This window comes from Physeter macrocephalus, chromosome 6 (assembly GCF_002837175.3).
Source record: "Physeter macrocephalus isolate SW-GA chromosome 6, ASM283717v5, whole genome shotgun sequence".
Classification (NCBI taxonomy): domain Eukaryota; kingdom Metazoa; phylum Chordata; class Mammalia; order Artiodactyla; family Physeteridae; genus Physeter; species Physeter macrocephalus.
In genome coordinates this window covers 2,411,460-2,436,158 of record NC_041219.1, presented here as the reverse complement: position 1 = coordinate 2,436,158, position 24,699 = coordinate 2,411,460, and the positions used below count along the sequence as shown (strand labels likewise).

At 39.1% G+C, this 24,699-nt stretch overlaps 1 protein-coding gene across 1 annotated transcript in view; it reads right to left on the bottom strand.

The window, feature by feature from the left end:
- HMGA2 (high mobility group AT-hook 2) overlaps positions 1-24,699 on the bottom strand; it is a 139,543-nt gene that overhangs the window by 10,982 nt on the left and 103,862 nt on the right. The window contains exon 4 of the mRNA XM_024123051.2: positions 4,242-4,274. Within this exon, the coding sequence (XP_023978819.1) occupies positions 4,242-4,274 (33 nt within the window). The remainder of the gene's footprint in view (positions 1-4,241; positions 4,275-24,699) is intronic.

Sequence of the window (24,699 nt, the reverse complement as noted above, 5' to 3'; positions counted from 1 at the left end):
TTTTTAAGATTATTAAGGTTTGCAGCTGATGGTACCTGGTGGACTTCCCAAGCACAAACCCCTGCAGTAGGGTTTTCCTTAAATTTTTATTCCTCTCAAGATGCATGTACTTATATACACAAATGTACATGAATAAGATTTATCATAATCCTGAATCTGTCTCCTTAGAATGAATTGTGACTTTCTGTATCCCAGTTTCAAGACGTGGCATCCTAGAAGTTCTGAGGTTTCAGAATTTGATGGCATTAGGATACTTCAGAAGAGAGTCTTTGTACTTCCACACATATGGAATTACATACAAGCCAAGTGATTCTAACTGCTTTAGTCCTAATGATAGGATGTGGCAATCACCATAAAATTTCCCCTAAGTTAAAAAAATCCTTATTTTAAAAAGATGCAGTGAAAACACTTGAGGTCAAAAAGATAGTAGTTTTGAACTAATTAGAATGCTAACATTTTTGAGAATACAAATCTCTGGAAATAAAAAAACCTAGCATACAAAAATAAGTCAGAATGTAATAATACTCCCTGGAATGTACACAAGTCTCTTCAAAATGTTCTTGGGAGTAAGGTAAGATGCATAATAACACTATCCCAGTTCACAGATGGATACATAGGGAACAGAGAGATTAATTCACCCATTGATGGGGCCAGAAAGCAAAACCTAGGTCTCCTTGTACACTGCTGAGTCTCTTTCCTGGGATGTAAAATATTTAATCGTGCTAAAATTTTCGCCACCTCAAAACAGGACCTGAATGTGACCCTTCAAAGTAGTGTTGATGAAGAAAGGATATGAGCCTGAGTTAATCCAGACTGCTACATGGAAAAGCCATCTGGGAGGGTATTTTGAAAGAAACAGATGGAAAAGGAAGAGATTCTTTTGAATGTGATGTAAAATTTACATTATCCTCCATGAACTTCTGTGTAGTCCCCATGTTTATATAATTCATCACTGTGTCCTTGGACAATATAGATTAGGAAGCCCAATGAGCTCATGTTCTTTTTTCTGAGTCTGAACTCTCCTTTCAAGGGCAAATCTGGAGCAGGGTCTGTAGGTCTGTAACACAGCCAGATTGATCAGTGAGGACCAACCCAATCCATCTGTGGTTTCTTTGATATGCCTGATTCTCTTAGGACAAATATTTATGATGTCACTTACATCATTTCTTGGTATATTACTGCCCAATTTGCAGTCAGTTTCAGCCACGTTGATAATCTCCACCAATGATTTATCTGTCTCTGCCTCTTTACTTTTGAATATGCCATTCATCTCATCTGTAACATCTTCCTTTCTTTCCCTAATCTATGTCTTTATTTTCTCTTCTGTAGCTAAACAACAACAACAAAATTGAAACTCTTCTGGGGATCATCCCTTTAAGCAACACATGGCATTCCACTCATTCATCTGTATCCCATTGTGCGTCATATAGATTGATATTCTGTGCTCATTTGCTCAACAAATGTTCAAATGTCTTCTCATGTGTGTTCACTGAGTATCTTCATCCCTGGCTGTACATTAGACTCACTTGAGGAGTTCATGAAAAATACTAATGCTTGGGTTTCCAGACCAAATAATCAGAATCACTGAAGGGTGGGGCTAGTGGTATGTAGGTAAATGTTCAACAACTTGCTCTCCAGTAAATAAAAAGTCCTGATTTGTAGTATTTTCCAGTTTCCATGGTGTAAATACTCCTACCATAGTGGATTTCAAGTTACCTACTTGACATCAGTAAATATAGAATTTGGAAGAGATACTCACAGCTGCCTCACAAGGGCTGGTTCCAGCACATACCACTAGGTAGGGTTCAGGATGTACACACACACACACACACACACAAACACACACACGCACACACGCACAGAGCTGTCAGTCAATTCAGCATCTGTGGGGGATTGGTTCCAGGACCCACTACAGATACCGAAATCATCACTGGGTAGGGTCTATACACACGCATGCGCACAGACACACACACACACACACACACACACACACACACACACACAGAGTTGTCTGTCCTTCAGTATCCGAGGGGCATTGGTTCCAGGACCTTCCTCGGATACCAAACTCTTCAGACGCTCAAGTCTCACAGTTGGCCTTTACTCCATATCCATGATTTTGCATTCACCAATTCAACCAACTATGGATCGATCGTGTAGTACTGTAGTATTTATTGAAAAAAATCCACGTATAAGTTGACCATCACAGTTCAAACCCATGTTGTTCAAGGGTCAACTGTATATGGCATGTAATAAACTGTATATATATATATATATATATGTATTTGTGTGTATATATATATATAATTATATTTATACTATCTGTAGGTGATTCTCATATGCAGCCAAGGGTAAGAACCTCTGAACCAGACTACACATTTCTCAGATGCATGTGACTAAGTTTTCGTTCGCCTTATCTTCCCTAAACCCCAAGAACAGAGACTGAATCAAAGTTGTTAACAGACCACGTAAGGTTATTAATCTCCTGTTCACAGCCCATGATGCAACAGCGAACACTGCAGTCTCCTTTGACCCCAATGCACAGATTTATAAATTTATTTGCTCTTTTTAAAAAAAATTCCTTACTGATTTCCTTACTGATGAAGGACGAGAGGCTAAATATATTTGGGATCTCCTACTTAAAAATGTCAAGTTTGGTTTATATTTTGTTTTGTTTAATATTGCATAGAAACACTTGAACACAGTGTACTTATTTTTAGTGCCCCCAACACTCTTGGCCTTTGGGAAAGGGAACAGCTATGAGGATGATTTTTTTTCATGGAAACTCTGTTTTTATTCTATTTAAAGCACATGTGTAATTATTCAGATGCATTTCCCCTGTGTGCTTTTATATCTGCTTAGAAGCTTCATTTCTCTTTCAAGCTGCATTTGTAAAGAATAGTAGACACAGGAGATTGTCTGAATGGTCTTTCCCGGGCAAGGCAACATTGTCCCAAGAGAACAGGGTGCAAGGTACAGTTTTAGAGACCTCTAAGGAAAAGATCCCATGGATAACTTAAATTATATGAAAGATCTACAAAGAACTTGGTAACCCATGACACTGCTTAATAACTCACTTCTGCAGGTTCTGCATGATGCACCTAGATCTCCCGGGCATCTCTTTCAACCCAGAAAGGGAGAACAGCAAGATATTTTCATAGTTTAATAAAGCTCACGTACTTGGCAATCATGGTTAATTTATTCTTCAAGATATACTTCCTCGGGCTTCCCTGGTGGCACAGTGGTTGAGAATCTGCCTGCTAATGCAGGGGACATGGGTTCGAGCCCTGGTCTGGGAAGATCCCACATGCCGCGGAGCAACTGGGCCCGTGAGCCACAACTACTGAGCCTGCGCATCTGGAGCCTGTGCTCAGCAACAAGAGAGGCCACGACAGTGAGAGGCCCGTGCACCGCAATGAAGAGTGGCCCCCGCTTGCCGCAACTAGAGAAAGCCCTCGCACAGAAATGAAGACCCAACACAGCCAAAAATAAATAAATAAATAAATAAATAAAAAATACCAAGGTTGTTTCAAAACTGACTTCAGCCAAAAATCAATTAAAAAAAAAGATATACTTCCTCAATAAGCATGATTCTTCTTATGCTTCTATGTACAGATTATAGTTGGGACAAGGAACTCCAGGCATACGGAACAAGAGAAGTAAAGCTGGTTCCTAATTTTGATGTTGCCAAAGACGTCAGAGACTGTGATTCAGCCTAACTGAAGTGAGACCTGAGAGTTCATCAACAGCAAAATTAGTATAACCATTTACCAATTTCCCAGTCTTCTTTGGGAGTGTTTTGGGATCACCAAATGTTATGGAATAACTCAATGAATAGATATGTTTCCAGCCATGGATCATGATATATTTTGTGGCTAATAAGTCCTGTATCAGGTCAACGGAATATGGATAGTGAGATGGAAAGGACAAAACTTGATGTTTAAGAGTTGGCAAAACACATGATAAGATTAAGTATTTGTTTTATATAAGGCACTAAAAGGTTTTATTTTTTAAAGTATTTTTATTTGTTCTGTAGACTTCAGGCCTTGACCTTTTAGAGTTTTTTAAAACCTCAGTCTATGTATTCTTGACTTTGTCTGAAGGATACAACCAATTTTCAAGAATACTACAATGCTGACATAATCAACACTAGAAAAATACTAATTAAAGGTTTAATTTGGGGTCATATTTTTTTCACTATTTATATTAACTGGGGGAAAAAAAGCATAATGACCATCTCTTACCTGAGCAGGCTTCTTCTGAACAACTTGTTGAGGCTAAGAAAGAAAAAGAAAGAAAGAAAGAAAAGAACCGTTATAATTTAAAAGGAAACACACATAATGAAAATAATCAAGTATACATGTTTTAAACATAGACACTTGTCTGCAAAGACAAAAATTTCAAGGTTCAGATGGTTTATCTCAGGTTAAAGGGTGTTTATTCATTATCTTCACATGTTAAAGAAATACAATGCAGGTTATCTCCATTAAAACAATTCCCAGCTAAGGTCTGCAATACATACCAATTACATCAAAATAAACTTGCTCTTCTATTCACTTTGTTTTAGCCTGTATATCACAAAACTTAGGAAGTGCAAGGGCCTAATTTATTAATATTTTGTTTTTTTAAAAAACGAGCTTTATTGAGATATAATTTATGTTCCATAAAATTCACCCATATGAAGTGTATACGTCAAAGTATTTTAGTATATTCAGAGGGTAGTACAAGCATCACCACAATCTAATTTTAGAACAATTTCACCTCTTGTGAAAGACCCCGTATCCATTATCACCCACTCCCCATTCCCTCCTGCTTCCCTAGCCAACCTCCCATCCCTAACCAATCACTAATCTACTTTCTTTCTCTATAAGTTTGCCTATTCTGGACATGTCATGTAAATATATGGTCTTTTGTATCTTTTGTAATCATACGATATATGGGCTTCTTTCACTTAGCATAATGTTTTCTAGGGTCATTCCATTATAGCATGCATCAGTATTTCACTCCTTTTCATGGCCAAATAATATTCCATTGTATGGCTATGCTATATTTTGTTTACCCATCCATCAGTTCATGAACATCTGGGTTGTTTCCAACTTTGGCTATCATGAATAATGCTGTTATGAACCTTCATGTATAAGAAAACTTCATGTATAAGTTTTAGTGTGTACATGTTTTCATTTCCCTTAGGTACATAGCTAGGAGTGGCATTTCTGGGTCACAGAAGTAACTGTACGTTAAACTTTTTGAGGAGCTGCCAGACAGTTTTTCAAAGCAGCCTCACCATTTTACATTCCCACCAGCAATGTATGAGGATTCCAATTTCTCCCCATATGTGCCAACACTTGTTATTGTCTGTCTTTTTAATGATAGACATCCTACTGGGTGTGAAGGTGAATGTCACTGTGGTTCTGATTTGGATATTCCTAATGGCTAGTGATGTTGAATATCGTTTCATGTAACTTCTGGCCATTGGTATATCTTCTTTAGAGAAATGTCTATTCAAATCTTTAAAAAATGTATTTGGCTTTTCATTATTGAGTTATAAGAGTTCTTTATATGTTCTGGATACAAATCCCTTATCAGAATATGATTTGCAAATATTTTTCTCCATTCTGTGGGTTTGTTCGCTTTCTTGATGTTACCATTTGCAGAATATTTTGTTACACCTATATCTGTGTATCTTTATCATCTATATGTATTTAATTCTGGATTTAGTGCAAAACTCCCCTCTTTTGAGTGAAATACCTGAGGAAACTTCCTTCTACTCAGCCTAAATTAACTGTCCAATATTTAGAGTATTAGAAAAATATTTAAGTTATTCTTTGGTGTTGTAAAAGGTGGATCTGAAGCCCAAGTTTTTTAATGGATTACTTCCAGTACTCACTCTCATGTCTGAATATAAGCCTTATTTATTCTATCTACACATCCCTGAGATTTGCAAATACAACTGAACCACTTTGATGTGGGCAGTGACATGCTTCTGTGGTACAAATGAAAGAAATAAAATTGCTACAGAAGTTAAGGTAAATTCACTATATTGTGAAGGGGGTAGAGCTTCTATTCATTTTCTTTCCTCTCAGAATTTCAGTGATGGTGTGATGTCCTATGGCCACTATAGTAAACGTGTTTTATAAGAATCATCAGAGCTTTTTTTTTTTTTTAATGAACAAGTGAAGGGGGTAGAGCTTCTATTCATTTTCTTTCCTCTCAGAATTTCAGTGATGGTGTGATGTCCTATGGCCACTATAGTAAACGTGTTTTATAAGAATCATCAGAGCTTTTTTTTTTTTTAGATGAACAAGATAAAAATAAAAGAAATGGCAAAATACTTTTGCTTACTGAAAAAAAAAAGTTTGAGTTTAAACCACAGTAGAGATGACATCATAAAAGCCCAGGTTTTGAGATGATGTTTTCTCCAGGTGGAATCCAACCAAGGATGATTAGGACTTCTTGCCTCTTAGGATTCAAATGTGTGTGCTAAGAGAGTATTCATTTCAAAAGAGTCATTTGTAGGAACAGACCACTTTTCTCCCCTCTCTTCTTTCCTGCTGATTACACCTGTACACATGTTTACTCCCAAACCATTTCAAATCCTCGCACATTCTTGCAGGCTGACTCGTTTCTACTGCTCAAAAGTCCCCCTCCCTTTCTGGCCGAGGAGCCCACATTCATGTGACTCCTGCACACTGTGGGTCTCAATGAAATCCTCTGAAAGGGCTGCCAGCTCACCCAATTTTCCATGAATTAGGTCCTGACACTTCAATGAGGAGAAAGACAATGTCTGAAACCCTGCCAGCCCTGGCTCCCAGCCTAGTTCGTGTCACAGAACTTCTACCAGCTGCCCTTCCACACAGCACTTCATACTTTTCAGACCACCAAACAAACAGACCCTTGAGGACTTTCAATGCTGGTTGGGGTTCTGGCTGCCAGGATGTTTTCCCAGCCTCTGGCACCCAATGGCTCCAGACTGTGCCGAGAACGTTTTCTGTTGTTGTTATTTTGTTTTGCTTTTATGCTTATGAATGGCTTTGGTAGAAAATGCAGATGGAAGCACAATACTACTGCCATTCATAAAAAGGGAAATGAAACAAACTGCTGTCTGGAAATTTTGGGGGACACCAAACAAACTGCAAATCTCTTATCTTCCTTGGGGCATCTGCTAGCTTAGATACCTAGAAACCAGTTGCCTCCCAGGGTTCTTGTCATTAGAAGCATGGTCGACCACTACAGTTTTCTAAGAAAAAACGGATAATATCAACTGTGCATATTAATCTTGAGTGTGGTTAGCAGGTATATTTCCCTGCACCTTAATAAATGAGTAATATTTTACACATGCATCTCCCATATAGAAGCTAAAATCCTTTTTATTTTCAACATCTGCCCCTCTGTGACTGGAAGGACCCAGGTCTTGTTATTTTCATTTGCTCACAGGGAAACTAAGGCAGAGGGAATTTAAATAACTTCCATGAGATCATTTTCTAAAGCTGAAACAACCAGGGTCTCCTAATTCTCTTAATCCCCCATATAATGCTCTGAGGAAACCCATTCTCAACCTTTTAAAAACAGTCAAATCCGATTCAACCCAGGAGGGTAAGCTATACTTCATGGCCTTGGTTCCCACCTCCAGATTCAGTCTTCTCCTTGGGATCTCTCAGGGTTCCCCTCCCGGCTCCTTCCACAGCCAGGAAGCCTCATGGTTTCATCAGCAGGGCTAGCTCTGATTCTCCTAGGCTGCTGATGGAGAGTGAACCCTGGGGGGCAAGAGGCAGGCCTGCAAGGTCCAGCTGTTCCCCGTCCCCGCACGGAGATTCTGCCTTTATTATCTGCTGTGGAGTGTCTCAGGACATCCCTTTTAAAGGCATGGGTTTCACAACGACTGTTCTATTGAACAGATAGCAAAGCCCTCCAAGCTCCTGATTTAGACGCTTTTTTTTTTTTTTTAATTTATTTTTGGCTGCGTTGGGTCTTTGTTGTTGCGCGCGGGCTTTCTCTAGTTGCGGCGAGCAGGGGCTACTCTTCGTTGCGGTGCGTGGGCTTCTCATTGCGGTGGCTTCTCTTGTTGCAGAGCACGTGCTCTAGACGCGTGGGCTTCAGTAGTTGTGATGTGCGGGCTCAGTAGTTGTGGCTTGTGGGCTCAGTAGCTGTGGCTCGCAGGCTCAGTAGTTGTGGCGCGCGGGCTCTAGAGCGCAGGCTCAGAAGTTGTGACGCACGGGCTTAGTTGCCCTGAGGCATGTAGGATCTTCCTGGACCAGGGATCGAACCCGTGTCCCCTGCATTGGCAGGTGGATTCTTAACCACTGTGCCACCAGGGAAGTCCCCTGATTTAGACACTTCAGATGGCTCCATTTCTAGTTAAGTCTGTGCATACGGGGAGTTTATACAGTTTAGGCGCTCTGTAGACCTGTCATGCCAACCTTTCCAAGCTCTCAGATTTTGAGTTCCTTATAAGATTGTTACACTTTTCAAATAGCTTGTAATGAAAATCTCTCATTCCGCGGTTGCATTTTAACTTCTAAAATCCAATGGGTGGAAGAGAGCTTCCTCCCAGAACAAAAGAACATCAACAACAAAGGACTTTGAAGAAATGCTTTGAATTAATATAATGTTAAAATAAAACTGTGAAGAGAATTAAAAAACCCATCAACTGAATGAATCATGAAAAGATTAAGAAGGGCCCTCTCTAACCACGGCGACTTCAATGTGCAGTTTTCTGCAGGTTAACCCTTATGTTGGACTAGTTCAGACAAATTGAAAGTACAGTCTTTGAACAAATAAATATTATTGTTAAAGTCTGTAAATAGCTTAGGATACAGCATGCTAAGAAAGTGCAAAGGATATGAAAAAGGAAAGAACCTATTTTGGGATTTCTGAGATCATACAGCAAACCAGTATTTCTCCCAATGAAAGGGAAAAAGTTATTGAATTTTTAATGTCCACAGAGTATTTTGTTTTTTAAGATTTTGTAGAAAGACACTGGTGTAGGAAATTTATTTCAGTATAATTAAGGGGCTCCCCAGCCCTCCTGAGAATCCAGCCTATGGTTCCAGGGAGTCTAGGTATCTTAAAGCTGATGCCTAGACAGCTAAGCTACCCCTTCTAGTAAGTACTGAAAGAAAATCCTTCATAACAAAGAACCTGAACATTAGTAGTTCATTGTAATATTAATTTAAACATTAAATGAAAAGAGGCTTGAACTGGACTTAACCACTCCATTTTTTTAAAAAAAATGAGGTACAATGTATCGTAAAGTAAGGATGATCATATGCAAAGGGTCTTACGTTGACCTTTGAAAGAAAATAGTCCTTCATTGGATCTCCGTGCAGATGGGTCTTTTGGTTTTATGTAAGTAGTAGACTTTTAATCTAATTATATTTTTTGTTTTACTGCCAGCTAGCAATAGGTGGTTTTGCCCCCTTGGTTTTAAAATCATAAGACCACCGTTGAGTCAAGAGGTACTCTGTTTCCTAGCACAAACTTCATGTAGATCGTTTTTGCATTCTCATAGCAGTATAGGGCAAGACAGATCCCCTAGCTGTTTACTAAAAAAGAATTTAAAAGCCCTCATTTCTTTTGTGAGACATGAAAGGCCCCTAAAATGTTAACTCTCATTTCTAAATGAAAGTTAACATTTTAGGGGCATTTCACAGCTCACAAAATAACAGCTCACAGGATAAGCTCAGTCATTTAAAATTTAAAATTAAATATGGTATCCTGCTAAAAAGATATTTGTTTTTAAACTTCCCAAAGAGTCCTTTATGGCCTAAGTCAGCTCATGGAGATAGGGGTGCTTATGTTTATGCCTGTATCCATACAAGTGCAACCAGATCCATCTTCTGCCTGAGCTGACTGATGAATTTCCCCCACCATTTGGAGAAAATTTCAATAAACAAATCAACCTATTGCTCTATTACCTCAACTGCTTTCTGAACCAAATTCATTAAAAAGTATCAAATTGAATAAGTAGTCACAACTCAGATTATATAAACTGTCCAGTCTCTACGTAAACACTCCAAATACAGCCATGAACCAGGAAGGCCAGCAACAACTTCATGTCATGTACTGTACAAACTGACAGGAATTCTTTTTGACTTGTGATTTGAACGATATCCTTTTTGACCCTTTGTCCCAAGTAGTTTAAAGTCTCAAAAGATGACCTTTTGCTCTGTATATAACCATTTACCAAGATTCACTTTCATTTATGTGTGAGAAATATGCTTTCCATTTTCAGTCTATGAAATTTCACAGTGCAGTTCTGAATATATATATATTTGAATATACGTATACCCAAATATATATATATATATATATATATATATATATATATTTGAATATGACATTAACCCAACTGGAGGGAGACTACCATCATCAAGAATGAAAATTCTTTCTTGCATTTCATGAAATGAGGTAATCAACACACTTGTTCATGGTGCTCTAGATTTAGCCTTAAAACTTCAGTATTTCAGAATGTCAAGATTTATATTTGGTCCCTTTAAAAAATGAACTGTATGTGCTATAGGTTGTGGACCTTTAAAAAAAAAAAGCCTAAGACCCTCTCTCCCTCTTCTTTTACAACTCAGATCTTATCCACGTGGAATCCTACAACAGGAAGCAGACAAAATGGTACTCCTGACTGGAGTGCCGATGCCTCATTCACATGGCCTCCCAACCCACTCCCTGTCTTCCCAGGATGTCCCTGAGGCTCCTCAATGCAACACCAAGAGCTCCAGGGAATGTAAAATAATAGTCTCTGATCTCTAGATGCAAATCCTCCATCATACCCGTATCACCAGGATAGTTGGAGTCAGAGCATCTTCATAGCATTCACTCAGTGTGGTGTATACTGTTAGGTTGAACCATATGGACTTGAGTTGTTGTCAGTCAAAACCAAACAGCAACAATTTCACATGGTTTAACCTAATAGAATCAAGGTAAGGTGGCCGTTCTCGCTAATTCAACTACATAATTTTTGTGATTTGTCATTAGGCTGTAGCAGCCAACAGATTTCTGTACTTTTTATGAACTTAGATCCTGCACTCAATCTCCCTGCTTATGACTCTCCACCCCGCGTTCTGACCCTTAAAGTTATTTTGCCAAAGTTTTCTGCCAGACTCTGTGGTGAAAGGAGGGATTTGCCTTTACCAGGTGTGATGTTCTGGTGTTCTCATTTATTCTGCAGCCTTTCTTCCAGAGCACCATGTCTGTCTTTGTGACCATCTAGCTAACTTCTCATACCCACTCCAAGCCCTTCTGAACTCGATCTCTTCATTGAAACTGAATGGTTGGAGTGACTGGCATATAACAATTCTTGGTGGTTATTCAGGGTGGCTTTCTATGAAAACTGTGACTTCTAGTTCAATTTAAAATGAATGGTCAACTCTCAGTTAGTGACATACCTATGCGGAAGTTGAGTTCAGAGCATTCTCTAACACCAAGTGGTCAAAAAATTATTTGATCTCTCTAAGGAACGTTTTTGGTAATTAGATAGGAAGGTGTGTCTGAAGTTGGAAGAATTTCAGATCAAATGTTGGTTCAACAATGTGAGGATGAGACTCAGCTGTAGCTATATACAAATCTCACGCCTACTGCATATACCACTCTTACTGGGCTGAGAGTCTTCCTGTTTTAATGGCTTCCTCAGTTGAGAATGATCCTGCCCCCTAGTGGTGGGAGGCCTTAGTAAAGAGGAGAAACCATCCATCATAAGTAAGTAGCTAGTGCCAATTTGTCTACAGCTTAGAAAAAGCCTGGGTTGGGTCACAACTTCTATATTTTGCACCTTCTGTGTGCACCTAGAGTTGACTGTGCAATGTGTGTTCACGTGGAGCCTCAAATGGTTACAATTTGACAGTAACATCTGGCCCTTAGAGAGTAAAGGAGATTTTGTAGTTCTCTGTACAATGTCTCCTATCAAGTGATAAATCTATGGGGAGTTTTGGCAAAATCTCTGGAATTTTTGCTCGGTATTGGGGAGAAGGGGAGGTGTTCTTTATTTTCTACTCAACTTGGCTTTACTCTTGGACTTATCGCAAAAGACAAAAGTAAGCATCATTTCAAAAGTATTTATTGGATTATTATAGTAAAGTGCCCTCGCTGCAGCTGACCTTGTTTAATCTGTTCAAAGATGAGAATAGTCAAAATCTACTCTAGTTAGTGTTTATTAACATCAGCCTGCATGTGTATGGCAACGAGCCACAGTAGTTCTCATGAAAACAGATTTGAGAGCCAATCCTTTGGAGTTTTTGCCTTCCTTCTGGTACCTTTCAGACACCTTCAGAATGGAGGAGAAAGATCAACGAGAAATCCTTAAAAAAACCCTCAGCATCCTGATTAGTTTCCAAAGCCAACCTTCTACAATTTGACCTGATGAAGTTATTCACTGGCTCATTAAATTTGAATTGATATTTGATAAACTACACATCAGATGGGCACTGTGCATACAAAATGAATATGAAATGTTTCCTAGCCTCAAGGATCCTAGAGTCTAATGGGGGAGACAAATGAGGATATTAAGAGTATAACGTGAGACTTCCCTGGTGGTCCAGTGGTAAAGAATCTGCCTTCCAATGCACGGGACGCAGGTTCGATCCCTGGATGGGGAACTAAGATCCCACAAGCCGCAGGGCAACTAAGCCCACGTGCCACAACTACTGAGCTTGCGCGCCTCAACTAGAGAGCCTGCACGTCCACAAACTACAGAGCCCACACACTCTGGAGCCTGCGCGCCACAACTAGAGAAGAGAAAACCCGCACGCCACAACTAGAGAGAAGCCCAGTGCTGCAACAAAGAGCCCGTGTGTCGCAACGGAGGATCCCTCGTGCCACTACTAAGACCTGATGCAGACAAAATAAATAAATAAATAAAATATTTAAAAAGTATAACGTGCAATTTTAGATTAATTTTCTCCTACGTTCAATGTAATCTTAAGTGTAGAGAGGCATGCTCATCAAAGTAAAAAGAGAATAATCATAAGAAAGCAGAGCTATTTTCCCTCTAATAGGGAACATGAGAAAGTAGAGGTAAGCTCACTGAAGAAAAAAAATACAAGAAATTTGAAGACTTGATATAGAGGAAAAGTACCATTCATCCCTATCACGAAAAATACAGGTAGAAAGGAATTTTCTTTGTTTTCACTTTGGAAAGTTAAGGATTAGAATTAAGTTTAAAAGAGTCAGAAAACGAAACAAAACAAAAATGCAGCTATGGCAGTAGTGTTGTTAAAACCATGGTTAATTTTAAAATGATTCTTTGGTGTGCTCCTGAGCTGCAGCATTTAATAGGCGCTTTTATCTTACGGAAGATGGCTGTACTTTGGGGATATAAAGCATTCCGTAGTAAACAGTCACACACAGGTCGGGTAAAGAATACGTTGTCTCACGAGTAGACTTCATCTCAATTTTTATGAAAAAATTTCATCTCCAAGATTTGGGGGGAAGAATTCACCCTTAGGCAAAGGAGCTGAGTAAAAATTGTGAGATTAGTGTTACTTCACAGAAAAAGAATTAATCTTGTTTCAGACCTATGTACTCATCCTACAGGTTTTTAAACAGAAACACTATGCATTTTTTGGGTATTTTTTAAAGATGCAAATTATTTATTTATTCTCTTTACATATTTCTTTTTTCTGTATATAACCATTCACAAAGCTAGTTCACTTTGCAAATGCACACATGGCTAACAGCACCAAATTAAAATGAATAAATATGCGAAGCACTATGCTGTTGGGTTTTGACAAATCAAACACATCTGCATAGATGCTATGGACTAAATTCAAACTTTAGCTAATGCCAACTTTACCAGAGAGAAAGACTAATGGTCAATAATGGATAAAAGTAGACATCTATAAGATAATGGAAATTAAATTGTATACTATAGGAGATGAGCAATAATTAGTACTCCAAATTTGTTGCGGACATACTTGAAAGTCCATTTAAGACACAACGTCTTCTTAACATTTGATGGATTATTCAGAGTGGTTATATGAAACTGGATTTGGACTTGATGAACTAGAGACACAATTTTTCGTATCACATGTAATACCCTTTTTTGTGTGTTTGCCCATTTGCATGGGATAGAAATCGTGTGATTTTTAAGTAGTCCTAATTACTTGTATTTTAACGAAAGAGATTTAGAATCAATACTAGAAAACTTCTTTGATGCTGAGAACATCTGTCTGGGTTGTAGACTAAAACACTTAAAAATGGTTTTACCACTACTACATATAAAATAGATAACTAATAAGGACCTACTGTATAGCACATGGAACTCTCCTCAGTACTCTGTAATGACCTATATGGGAAAAGAATCTAGAAAAGAGTGGATATATGTATATGTATAACTGAATCACTTTGCTATACAGCAGAAACTAACACAATGTTGTAAATCAGCTCTACTCCAATAAAATTTTTTTAAAAATCGTTTTACAAAATGATTTGAGGAGCCAGTACTAGTTACACATGGAAACCGAATTTAAAAAGCTGAATCATGATTTTAGGCATTTCCTTTCCTTCAGGAAAGAGTCAGTAAATTTATTTGTAATCTCTTACACTGTTAAGGACTACAAAGGGATAGTTTATGGGTTGAGAGCTCTATGGTACTTAACTGAGTCATATCTCTCCTAGAACCCTAATTTAGCAGTATTTTCTTGGCCTTAGCCTGGGACTGACTTTAGCAGTTGAGTTGTTTTTCTTGGAGGAGGTTTAATATTCAATCCGAGAAATGTTAACTATTCCTGAACATTAGCTTATGTCCTTGAACGTTTTAAACAGTTGTAGAAGTGGGCTCTCTTCCTTGCACGTTCTCACACTTCCAGAGTGTACCCAGCACGCCTGTCTTTCCAGAGAATACCTTCTTCCTGGACCCTCCCTGGAGGTTTTCTCTGGATTAATGTCCCTTTCTTCAGAATCTGTAAATTAAAACATCTCCCTTCCTTCTTCAGAAGAACCTCACATTTCATTTGGCTTGTCTCCGAAATCTCTATTTCAAACTCAAGGGGAGATTCAGGCAACCAACCCCCTGCACTACCCAGCTCAGCTCTAACTCAGCTCAACTGCTCTAAAACTGATGATTCTAGCATCGGTATACTGTCATCCTAAAAACTACATGTCTTTGTTTAGACCATTCCAGAAATGTCTCTCCGAACTCTGTTTCGTGATCACATCCATGGAATCAAACATTCTTTAACTACAATTCAGGATAAGGTGACATGACTCTTCATTTTATATTTCTGTTGATCATATATGAATAACAGAGCAAGGTACCATTTACAAAGTGATTAATGTGTACTGTTTGGTTTACCCCACAACAGCCATCTGCTGTTGAGATTTACACACAAGCAAGCGGAACCCTAAAGACAGTAAATGGCTTACAAGGGATTACAAGGCCAGTATAGAGCGAAGCTGCAACTGCAGCCCAGGTCACATGGTTCCACATCTTTTGCTCTTTCTACTATGCCACACACTGCAGTGATCAGCTTCTTCTGTGCTTATTTTCTTATTAAAAATCAGTGCTATATGCAGCATCTTCTCTCCTCCATAAAAAGAGCATCTGTTTAAAAAGATAATAAAAGTCTAGCTTTCTAGGATTAAGACTTCACTAAGAAGAAAAATGATCAAATAAGAAAAACTGCATTTTAATGTAATGATATTAAAAGATCTTAGTTCAGACGAAGGCTTCTAATATAGTTAAAGGAAAAATCAGTATTAGTAACTATTTTCATAGTAACAGCTTTCTTCTGGAAAAAGTTTTCTTGTCAAGAAATGTAAATAGCATCTTCTTTCACACTAGATTTCTATAGAAGTAGAAATCCTGTCCTCCTATGTATATATATATATGCTTTCCTTTATTCTTTTATTTCCCTTATTCCCTTTGAAAAGTTCATGGAAAAAAATTCAGGCAAGTCTGTGAAGGCTAAGATTTCTGTGATAAACGCTAATGAATTATTTTTGTTTTTTTTCCCTGTTTATCACTTGCTCTAACATGTGACGGTGTTAAAAAATGTTAGCTATAAATTCCACGGTGTTTATGACATAGGAAATTATAGACACAGTTCCTGTACCGGTGGTGTTTATAATTTCATGTATTATATATATTATTGCCTGTGAGCACGACGTGAGGAAGAATAACGATGCCTGCTTCCCATCAGATGCCATACAGATCCTTCCATACAGACTCCTCATCTACATCATCAGACATCTCTCCTCATTCTCTGTGTCTTTCTACTCAAGAAATCTGTACGTCTCTTGCCTTTAATCCCTTGTCCTGTATGGCCTCTGCATTCACTGGCTGGTGCTTTTGTGCATGCGTTCATTTCTTTGGAATGTGACCACCCATGACACTTATTTTTTACCCACAATATATATAAATATACACTGCCGTAGAGAGGGAGTCGTTTAAAACACTCCATTTAAAGCCTGCATATATATATATATGTAATATTTATATATATTTACATTAAGGCACAATTACTAGTCAAAGGTATGGACGTGGACCACTCCATGCTCCAGTCTCAGAGAAGCTGTATCTGCAAACCCTAAGCAGACCACGCCACCAATGGAAAATTCCCAGGGAAATTGCCCACCCACCTGACTCAGCTCCTAGCACACTTCCTGTCTTCTCCATAGAGTAAATATTCAAAAAAGGTTTTCAGCTGATGTCTACACCCTCTTGGTGCCTGGAGGAAGTCCTCCTCCTCTTCCAGATCCTCTTCCTCAGGTGGTGGTGATACCCTTTCATAGACTTCATAAAAGGACGCTGAAGAAATGCAGATTCCTGACTCCACTCCTTGATTCAGGAGGGACCAGTAACCTGCCTTATAAATAAGCAACTGGCCCTCTGGATGTTACTCTGAGGAACATCGTCATAGGAAAACAACGCTTAAACTACAATTCTTCCCTCCTACGAGACTGTAGTTGACACGAGGGAGATATTTTTCCCCGGGATCCAAGAGTGGGGAGAGGGACATGGGTATATTTTTAAAACATGAGAAGACATATTAAATACGACTTTATCTCCCTCTATTTCCTGTAGATCAGTGTTATGTGGGGAAGGGTAATAGAAATTTAACCAGTTTATAAAAATGTAGGTAATGAATTCTGATGAATCTCTCAAGTATCCCACCAAAGAAAATTCCTCTTGTATGCTTTTGGGTACAATAGGGAACCCCAACTCAAACTGTCTTAATAAGGATATTATCATTATGAATTAAAAAAAAAAACACACACACACACAAAAACAGAAAGGCTGGAGATGATGCCCCTCCAGAACTGGTTAATTCAGCAGGTTAAATGCAGCTGGTTAAATCCTTGGGTTTCAGATTCTTTCTATCCTGCTCTGCCATCTTACATTTGTTCTCACTCTATCTTCCCCAGAGTCACAAAATGGGTATGGCTGTTCCTGGTGGCGCTTCCAGGAGAGTCAGTGTCTCCAGGAGGAGAGACTGTCTGTCACTTCCTCTGGTCCCAAGCAGACTGCTCTGCTCTCCTCTCCCTGCAAGAGGAATGGGATCACCATGACTGGCACAGACAAATCAGACTTACCCCTGGGCTAGGAAAAGGGTCACTTTCTGTGAACGAAGGAGAAGAGGGAATGGATCTAGAACAGCAATCACCTGGCTTTGATACTCTTCCCTGTACCATCCCTCCTGTCTTTGAGCGCTGGCAGGTAGTGCCCTCTTGACTCTGAAATCACCTGCACAAGATTTTTCTCTGCCTTGTTTGTCCTGCACTAGGGCATAAAGCTTTTGTCTTTGTCAAGCTGCTTCCCAGGAGGTAGAAGAAGAACAGGCCTCTTTGTAGAATGTATGCATTTCAGTGTTATGATTATTATGGAGATGGTTGTATGTGGGTTTTGCTTTCCCGGACTGCTTGGAATTTCCTTTGGTGAATCCAGATTGGAGTTCATTTCATCGTGGACCGAAGGGTGTAGCTGTTCCCGACAGTTAATGAGTGTGCCACGCTGCCTGAAAACCAGCTGTAACTCATTGGTCATGTCCAAAAGGGATTCCAGAGATGGGCAGTAAATAAATAACAGGAGCTTCCGCCCATAGTCTGGAAGTCGACTAAATGTCGATTGACTTTTAACGGCAGTCAACCGGAGTTCTGCTTTGCTAAACTGTAGAAGAGCAGAACCCGGGCTAGGGTTCTTGTGAGTGTGCTTGGGGCCTTAGGCTGTCCCTACTCTGTGAATGAGTTGCCTATAGCTCTAGATAATATATACGTTTTGGTATGTCTGGGCTTATTGCCAGATCCGTGTGTGCACCTCTGATCTTAGGAGGGACTGTTGGTGGTAGTAGTTTTTTTTAAATAAAGGAAGGATGTTTGTAAGGTGCAATCTTTGATTGTAGCTGCTTTTTCCAGGATGTGGAAACTGCTTTGGAGTACTCCAGAGGCAGCTATTTGGCCTTGAGGAAATTCTCCCTGAAGAAACTCCATTTACCTTGTCAAGGTTTGGAGGTGACGTCTTGGTACCTGCAGAGTTTTGGTCCCTTCATACACACACACACACACACACAGGAAGTTTAAGGCAGTAGTGGAGAACAAGCTTTAGAACCAGAATGGCTTCTAAAATCAGGTCTAGACCAGTTATGCACAAGCCCTGTGACTTGGTAGCAAACTAAACTTCAATTTCCTAATTTGTATAATGTGGATACCTCGCGGGGCTGTTGTGGTGATTAAAAATGATTAACATCTCTAACACACATGGCACAATTGCTGGCTGTAAAAACTTCATAATCATTATTTAATAGCAGTAGGGGGTAGGGGTGGTGTAGTAGTAATAGGAACAGCAGCACCAGCAAGGGCAGCATCCCTCCTGGCTGGTGATCTGCATTGTTCAACATCAAAGAACTGGGTTTCACTCTGGCGAATGATTACTGGAGTCTCTGCAATATAAATTTAGACCCCGCCCCGCCCCCCCCCCTCTGATTTGCCAATGTGTCACTTCTGTGGCCTTCAAGATTCTGATTTTGGCTGCACAGGAATAGGCATGGCAACGAGAACAGGATTTTTTATGTGCTTTGTTCACCTAACTTGCACAGGACAATGGCAATTTCCTTTGTATTGTGTGATGCAGAGTTCATTGGCATACATTTTACAAAGATGTTATCTAGCCCGATTTCCTTCATTCGGCTCTCTCCTGGCTATTTAAAGCACTTGATTTGTGGATAGGGATGTCCTCCCCCCACATTCTTATAAGGCCTAAAAGAAAAAAAAAGGAATGGAACAAAAGATTTACAGAGAGGAGCAAAGAACACACGCATTCACAATATTAACCAGGAACCATTACTTAATGGTAAAACAGCTTAATAATAGTGGCTTGCAAGCTGCATCTGACCCACAGATCCCATGTGTTGAATGGATCCAGCCATGTGAACATTTAAGCTATATGTGTTAGGCATGTATGAGAATTCCCTGTAGCTTTTTTCCATAATATTACTGTAATATGACGCTGCATCAAAAATGCAGCGCCTAAAGCACTTAACTGCAACCCTGCAAGACTCCACGGCTTAAAGTACTTGCCTTGTTCTCCTGCCTTCAAAACACCCTGGGCTGCTGGGAAAGACAGCCAGGCTTTAAAATGTACTATTGTCAGGCATTTCTTTTGAGAGGAACCTATATTTTATTAAATTCAATTAGTGACTACCAATTAGACTGCAGGATTTAAAAAAAAAAAAAACACAACACTTATTTTCTTCAAAAATTACCTCTCTCCAAAAATAACTTTCAGCAAGTTACAAAATTAGAATTTCAATTAAATGCAAATTTAATTCTCCTTTTTCAAAGTTACGTTTTGCTTGCAAACTACCTTTAGAATGCTTAGGCTGTTAAAAGGAGTCAAGAGATAACACTTTTCTTTAGGGTACAGCAGCATTATTCACATTACATCTGCACGAGTGTTACACAGACAGAAAAAAAAACACAAACCCTAATCAAACAGATGCCCTTAGGCTATAACAATCATATACACCATACTGCCATTACGCAGATATTTCTGTCAAAGGGATTTCATTTATTCGACAAAATTTTGAGTAGCTACTTTGTGCTAAGATGACTACCAGACTATTTTCAAACAACTGCTAAGCAAGCATCCAAAAGAGGACATGCCACTACACGTTTACTGCTTAGTAACTCTTCTAATGGTTCTAATAATTGATAATATTCCCTGTATAATTATAATCTTAAAATCAAGCTAAGTTTCCAACCTATTGTTCGACATCAATAGAATACAGAACTGATGTGAAAGCTTGGCTATGTGCACAATCTACTTTTCCTAATGTTTCCCCTCAGACTCAACCACTACAGTAGTATCTTCAGGATGCTAAGCCGTGCACACTCTGAAAGTCCCCTGGTATTGACCAGCAATCAAGCCACTGCTTCCAGCAGTGGGGACAGGGGTAAACTAAAGGGGAACTCTGTAGTACTGCTTATGCTTAAAGAACAAACATCAAGGAAAGTTTAAAAAACACGTCTAGGGGCTTCCCTGGTGGCATGGTGGTTAAGAATCCGCCTGCCAATGCAGGGGACACGGGTTTGAGCCCTGGTCCAGGAAGATCTCACATGCTGCGGAGCAACTAAGCCCGTGCGCCACAACTACTGAGCCTGCGCTCTAGAGCCCACGAGCCACAACTACTGAAGCCTGTGCACCTAGAGCCAGTGCTCCGCAACAAAAGAAGCCATCGCAATGAGAAGCCCGTGCACCGCAACGAAGAGTAGCCCCCGCTCGCCACAACTAAAGAAAGCCCGTGAGCAGCAACGAAGACCCAAAGCAGACAAAAATAAATAAACAAATAAATAGATTTATTAAAATAAAAAAAAAGACATCTAGCTCGGAGTTGTGTCTGGTCAGGTATATATAATCTGATAAGGTGACAATAATAAAGGAACAAACTTTTGTGGAGCTCTGCAAAGGTCTTTCCTATATATATCACCATGTTTATGAGGACTGACCAGCGGACCTCGGGTCCCCAAGGTCACCCAAGCAGCTAATAATGGATGAAACAGACACAGAAATCTATGCTAGTCTATTCCAAAGGGCACACTTTCCCTCCACTTATGCTGCACAGGAGTGTAATGATGACAAAGTATTTGTACAAATACAATTCACCTCCCAAAACACCCTAGCCCCAATTCTCAAAGTGGTGAGGAATGTTCCTCTGTCACAGCCCAAGAACAGACTTGGCCTACATGGGACAGAAGCCCGGGGAATAAACTGGCAAGTTGGTGTCTGTGATGTGCACGGAGGATGCTAAAATCACGGATGTTTTGAAGGGCAGTGGCAAAGAAAAAAGTTCATTGACTGTAATTGTTACAGGAACTGTTTTTTGGAAAGTGAGGAAACCCTTGGAGGAGATGGCTGCTTTAGGATTTTGCAGGTAGTAGCCATGTCACAATGCCCAGAGAGTCCAGCAGATGCACAGATTTCTTCCCATTTCATGAGAAAGTGGTTGCTCTCGTGTTAGGAGTACTTTGCAAACATGGAACAGGGCACCACGTCTGGTGGGGAATATATTCACCCCTATATACCATACTATTTATGATCATATAACTGTATCTATAGTCTCAGCTAGCACTGTGCTTGGTCCTACACCCCAAACGAGGTTTGATGAACTGAATCTATCCTTCTAACTACCCATTGAGCTTGTTTGTTCATTCATTCTTTTCATACCTTCAACACACATTCATTGAGTGCCTTCTAGGATCAGAGTGGCACATAGGTTCGTCTCATACAGTAGGTACTCAAGAAATGAGAAAGGAAGAAAGGATGAAAGAATATGATCTTTGCCACTTGACAAGTCTAGTGATACTCACGATAATGACCAAATGTCATCAAGAAACACAAACAATTACATTCAGTGCATTTATAGATGTAGCCAGAGACACACGAACCATATCCATTAGCCAGATTTTCATATACAACATTATCAAAATTTCAAGTTAAAAATTTAAAGATGTTAATATTCAACTATCTGGAAAATTAATATTTTCTGAGAGTCCAAAGATCAGGTGAACTTTTACAGTATCTGGTTTTGACCCCAGCTCTCACTTTGCCTTTCTTCTGGGAAAGAGTCGTGCAATGACGATGAATGTGAACCTTCAGTGAAATCTAAGTATCTTGCCTTACGCTTCTTAGGATGAAAATGTAGTTTTCTTGCATTCAAAAACCTGGACCCTGAAGCCAAATTGTGCTACAAACTGTGTACAACTGAAGAATAAAGATAACTATTTAAACTAGCCAAATTTATTAGTTTAAACTATTCAAGCAACTCCAATTTCTTGGATTTGATAAATATTTTAGTCCTCCATTGGTTGCGGTGATCTGGCCTCTAGCTACTAATAGGTCCACACGCTCAGAATTTTTAGAGGGAAAAGAATACAGATGCCTGATCGGCAATTTGTATGCTGAAAATACCATGCATATTTGGACACACAAAGCTTTGGATATGTATCAATCTGCCTACACACGTGTGTGCACACACATACATCTATCTATCAACTTTGTTAGCTCCTGGATTTCATTCTTGTTGCCCTTGATAAACAAAGAAGTTATAACCATATAAAGGATATTTATAGGAGCGAGAATCTCTTAAGGCTTTCAACACTGGATCGCTTTACATGGTTGTAAGATGATGGTTTTGGGAGGGAGTAAAGAAGGAAATTCCAAAATGTGAATGGTATTTAGACTTCTTAAATTTTTTTCTTCAAAGGCAAAGAAAAAGAATAAAATTATGTTTTCGTTATTCGACAAGATGGCGTGCAGAAGGGCTGTTGGGCAGAAAAACAGCTACAAGGAATACAAAGATCTAGTGGCTTGAGTCCCTTTCATGAAATATGTAAGTGAAAAAAATATTCAATAACCACAAAACAACTTTTTCTTTGATGCTGAACAAGAAACAAGCTTGAAGTTTAGTGCTGCTGAGCAAATGAATGAAAAATACAGATGTCTTTACCTTCAGCTCAACTCTGAGTCGCCATCTGAATAGCCCCACGCCTAACTCTTTGTACAACAGACTAAATGTATCACAGCATTAGTCAACAGCAAAGGTTTAAAGCAAAACTTAAAAGTACATATTTTTCCTTCTTTTAAAAAATCTCTTAATGAATTAGTAAATGCAGTTCTGCCATATCCCTTTTCTTGTCCTCCATGAATTCAAACCTTAAAATAACACAGAAAAGCGAAACATGTTACGTCTTTTCCTGGTGTAGTACTCCAGTCTAATGTTTTCAAATTAACTAAGACATTGTTTCATTTAAAAGGCAGGACTTTGATGCTATTTTAATTTTCCAAAGTCAGCTCATAATGCCAATTTCCCCAAAGGTCAAAAACAATATATTAAGGAAATACCACCTGCTACTAAGAGCTTCCATAGGAAATTTGCATTTCCACTTTGCAGTGTATTATTTAGGGGAGGAAATGACAACCTACTTCATTATCCCAAAGCACGGAATCCCAATCCCTGCAAAGGAGCAGAAAAAAAGAAAGAAGACCAGTGTCCATTTTTCCACTGACACTTCATGGAAATTAAAAATTCAGTAGGAGAAAGCAAAAAGCATGTGTTGAAAGATGTCAGGCCCACCCACACACTCTCTTCTGTTTCTATTAAAGCGAGGCTTGCTTGCCAGCCCACCTGAGTGGGGCTAGTTCCACAGAGGGGAGAGGATGGGCCCTGGGCACATTTTTCAATCTTTTGTAAACAGTCCTTGAAGGAATAAGGTGGTGGTCACAGCTGTGCCCTTTATCTGGCCTCTGAGGGTGAGAGGGAGTACATGGAAAAGGTCCTTCCAGAGTGCAACAGATCTTTTCTACAGAGCTGTTTACAAACCAAACAAGGTTGAAGATAGATTACTTCCTACTGTCCAGCTCACAGGGAAGAAGCATTTTGCTCAGGTATAGGATATACATCAAGGAACAAAGGAATTGCAGTAAGCATCTCCTCTCATAAGCATTCAACTATACTGAGGTGTCCAATATATTTTACTCTGAAAGTAATCCATAATTTTTCAGCTTTTCTTGAGGGTATCATTTCTCTCTTCTTCACTCTCATCCTTTTCTATTCTTCATGGTTTTCCTCCTTCTACAGTTCTTATCACCATTTACAAAAACCTGCTATTCCCTGCCATATACCCCATACTTAAATGTGTATGGTAGTTAACGAAACCTGTGTCTTGACACATTACAAAGATTTGTTCAGTGGATCAGTGATTTGATCTGGGTAAGGGCAAACAACTAGTCTGATCAACTGTTTTTCCCCACTGAGTTGACTGACTATCCTCTTTAAAGTACAGAGTTATTTTCAGTTGAATTTAGTTTAAAATTGAGTAAAGGTGTATTCTTTGAAGTCACTGATGTAAGGTACTTGAAGAACTGATGTAAGGTTTAGTTGGTTATCTACCTGTGCAAATTAACTACTTAAATATGTATGTCCTCAGGAAAGAGCAAGTTGGTAAGTTTTTTTTTTTAACTTTTAAAACAAAGGTGAGTTTATATAGGTCTTTAAAATTAGCAAGAGCTTCCTTTCATCTTCAGAGATTAAAATTATTTAAATTTTGTGGTCACGATGCATATAGCTCAAAAAATCAGCATTGCTGCAATACAAGAATGGAAAACAGAGGGTTTTGCTATTGTGAGAAATGGTTCAACAAACTGGCCGAAAGGATACCCAGTCTTTACCTAAGAAGAGGTTTTTTTTTTTTTTTTTTTTTTTG